This window comes from Convolutriloba macropyga, unplaced genomic scaffold, assembly GCF_964194025.1.
Source record: "Convolutriloba macropyga unplaced genomic scaffold, txConMacr16.3 SCAFFOLD_6756, whole genome shotgun sequence".
NCBI classification, from domain to species: Eukaryota; Metazoa; Xenacoelomorpha; order Acoela; family Convolutidae; genus Convolutriloba; species Convolutriloba macropyga.
Window position 1 is genome coordinate 1 of NW_027453274.1, and position 2,000 is coordinate 2,000.

Here is a 2,000-nt window from a genome sequence, read left to right on the forward strand (position 1 = left end):
GAGGCGGTGACGGCGCAGCGGGCAAGCCTTCGAGACCAACAGAAACAGGGACAGATGTGCCACATGCAGGGCGGTGTGCAGGGAGGGAGGCAGAGTTGAGGGCAAGCGCTGGCAGTGTGCCCCCACCCCTTCCTGCGACCCAAACTCAGTGCCAAATCTGGGCTCACCATCGCGGGAAGCCAAGGGACTCCGTGGAGCAGCGCCGCACAGATTGGTGCACGGAGTCGTGAAGCCCCGACGGCGATGCGCCGAGCACTTCTATCGAGAGCCATGTCGTTCTGGATCAGAGGTGGGGTTTGGATTGGGGGAAGAACGCGTGCCGTATGCAGGCCGCAGTGTCGCAGGACCGAGTGTATGGCCTGTTGTCGGACGGAGCACAAGCCTGTGGACAGCAGACAGGCAGTGGCTGAGTGAGTATATGCACGGGAAATCCAAGGGGGGGGGGGGGGGGAGGGGCTAGCGAGAAGGGTCGAAATTCCTGCTGGCCACGACTCCACCGCAGGCCCAGGCGAGTGCCTGAACGCAGGCCACGCACCCGAGCACCTGCCTGGACGGCACAGGCTGCCAGGCGTCACGGCAGCACAATATGTGGACAGGCGCTGAGGTCCCGATTTCTCGACGAAGCTTCTCAGTAGGGATACCAGCTGCAAGCCGGAAGGAAGGATCGGATTGGCAGTATGCAGTTTCGCATAGCGATAGGGATATCCCACTGATCGACTCACAGTTTTTGAGTCAATATCTTTGAGCGCGCCAACGGTTGCGAGCTTGCTTTTATATAACTGCCCCTCGAATGTGCCTCGTGTTAGTTCTTCGGATCATCCGGAAACTGAGACATTGTTGTAGATGACAGGTACCAAAAAAAAGTAGGTGCAGTAGGTAGCTGTAGCTACCCTACCTACCGCGAGGTATTGTACTCCTGTGTAGGTAGGTAGGTACCCTAGAGGTACTCGTACCTACGGTCTATGCCCTGCGGTCTGCGGACTACTGTCGCGGTCCGTAGGCTTGCCACGTTTGCGCATGCACATGGGCTTCCGCAGTTCCGCGGTTGCGGGCGGTTCCGAGTTCGCGAACCAATTCTCGGGAAGGCCCCAGTCCCCATCTGTTCTCCCGAAGCACTATTAGAGCTAGACTAGTTTGCAGCGGTTTCGACAATGTACTGAGCGGTAAAAGCGGCACGCATGGGACTTGGAAAGGGTCCTCAAGATTTTATGCACTGGCGCATCAGGCCTTCTTAGTTGGGTGCGTCGCCGCCCTCACTTTACAGGAGGCCATAACGCGCGTTCAGCGCATGAAACATGGCGGACAAGGCGAGTTGCGGAGACATTACGTCGAACAGCAGGCGCGCGCTGAAGGTGCTTGTGGTCGGCGGCAGCATAGGCGGCCTCAGTACCGGGCTGTCCCTCATTAAAGCCGGATTCCCAGATGTGCAGGTTTTCGAGCGCTCTCCAGGGCCTTTGAATCGAGGTGCGGGTGTGGGGATAGATGACGTGGCAATGGCAGTCCTGCGTCGCCTCGTGGCGGACAGCGTGGAAGGGAGTTCGCTCTTGTCAGGCAAACTGCAACCCATGCGGCTGCTAGAGGAGAGGTCGGCTCAAGGGCATAACGTGCTGCTTCGCACGGATCCCTACCCTTACCAGGCGGTGTACTGGGAGGATATCTACAACCTGCTGCTCACTGCCTTCAAAGAAGCCGGTGGAGTGGTTCACTTTGGGAGCAAGGCCGTCGGCACAGAGCAGGCTGAGGACTGCAGGGGAGAATTCAGCGGGAAGGCTGTTACTGTTAGCTTTGAGGATGGGTCAAGCACGTCTGGGGATGTTCTGATTGCTGCAGATGGGCCCCGGAGTCGAATCTATGCCGACAGCTTCCCGGACACCCAGCCCATGAAGTACCTGGGGTACGCTGCCTTCAGAGGAACCTGCCATCGCTCAAAGTTGCCTGCGGCCCTCCAGTCCAGCCTTCAGACCGACCTCCCCGACCTGGGGAACTGCTTGTACTTCGTC

The 2,000-nt window shown here is 58.8% G+C and overlaps 1 protein-coding gene across 1 annotated transcript; it reads left to right on the forward strand.

Moving 5' to 3' along the window:
- Window positions 1-1,295: 1,295 nt before the first annotated feature.
- On the forward strand, window positions 1,296-1,894 carry LOC142358172 (aurachin C monooxygenase/isomerase-like; the record flags this gene model as incomplete). Its single annotated transcript, XM_075409632.1, has 1 exon — window positions 1,296-1,894. A coding segment is annotated over exon 1 (599 nt), but the record flags the coding sequence as incomplete, so codon positions are not given.
- Window positions 1,895-2,000: the final 106 nt, after the last annotated feature.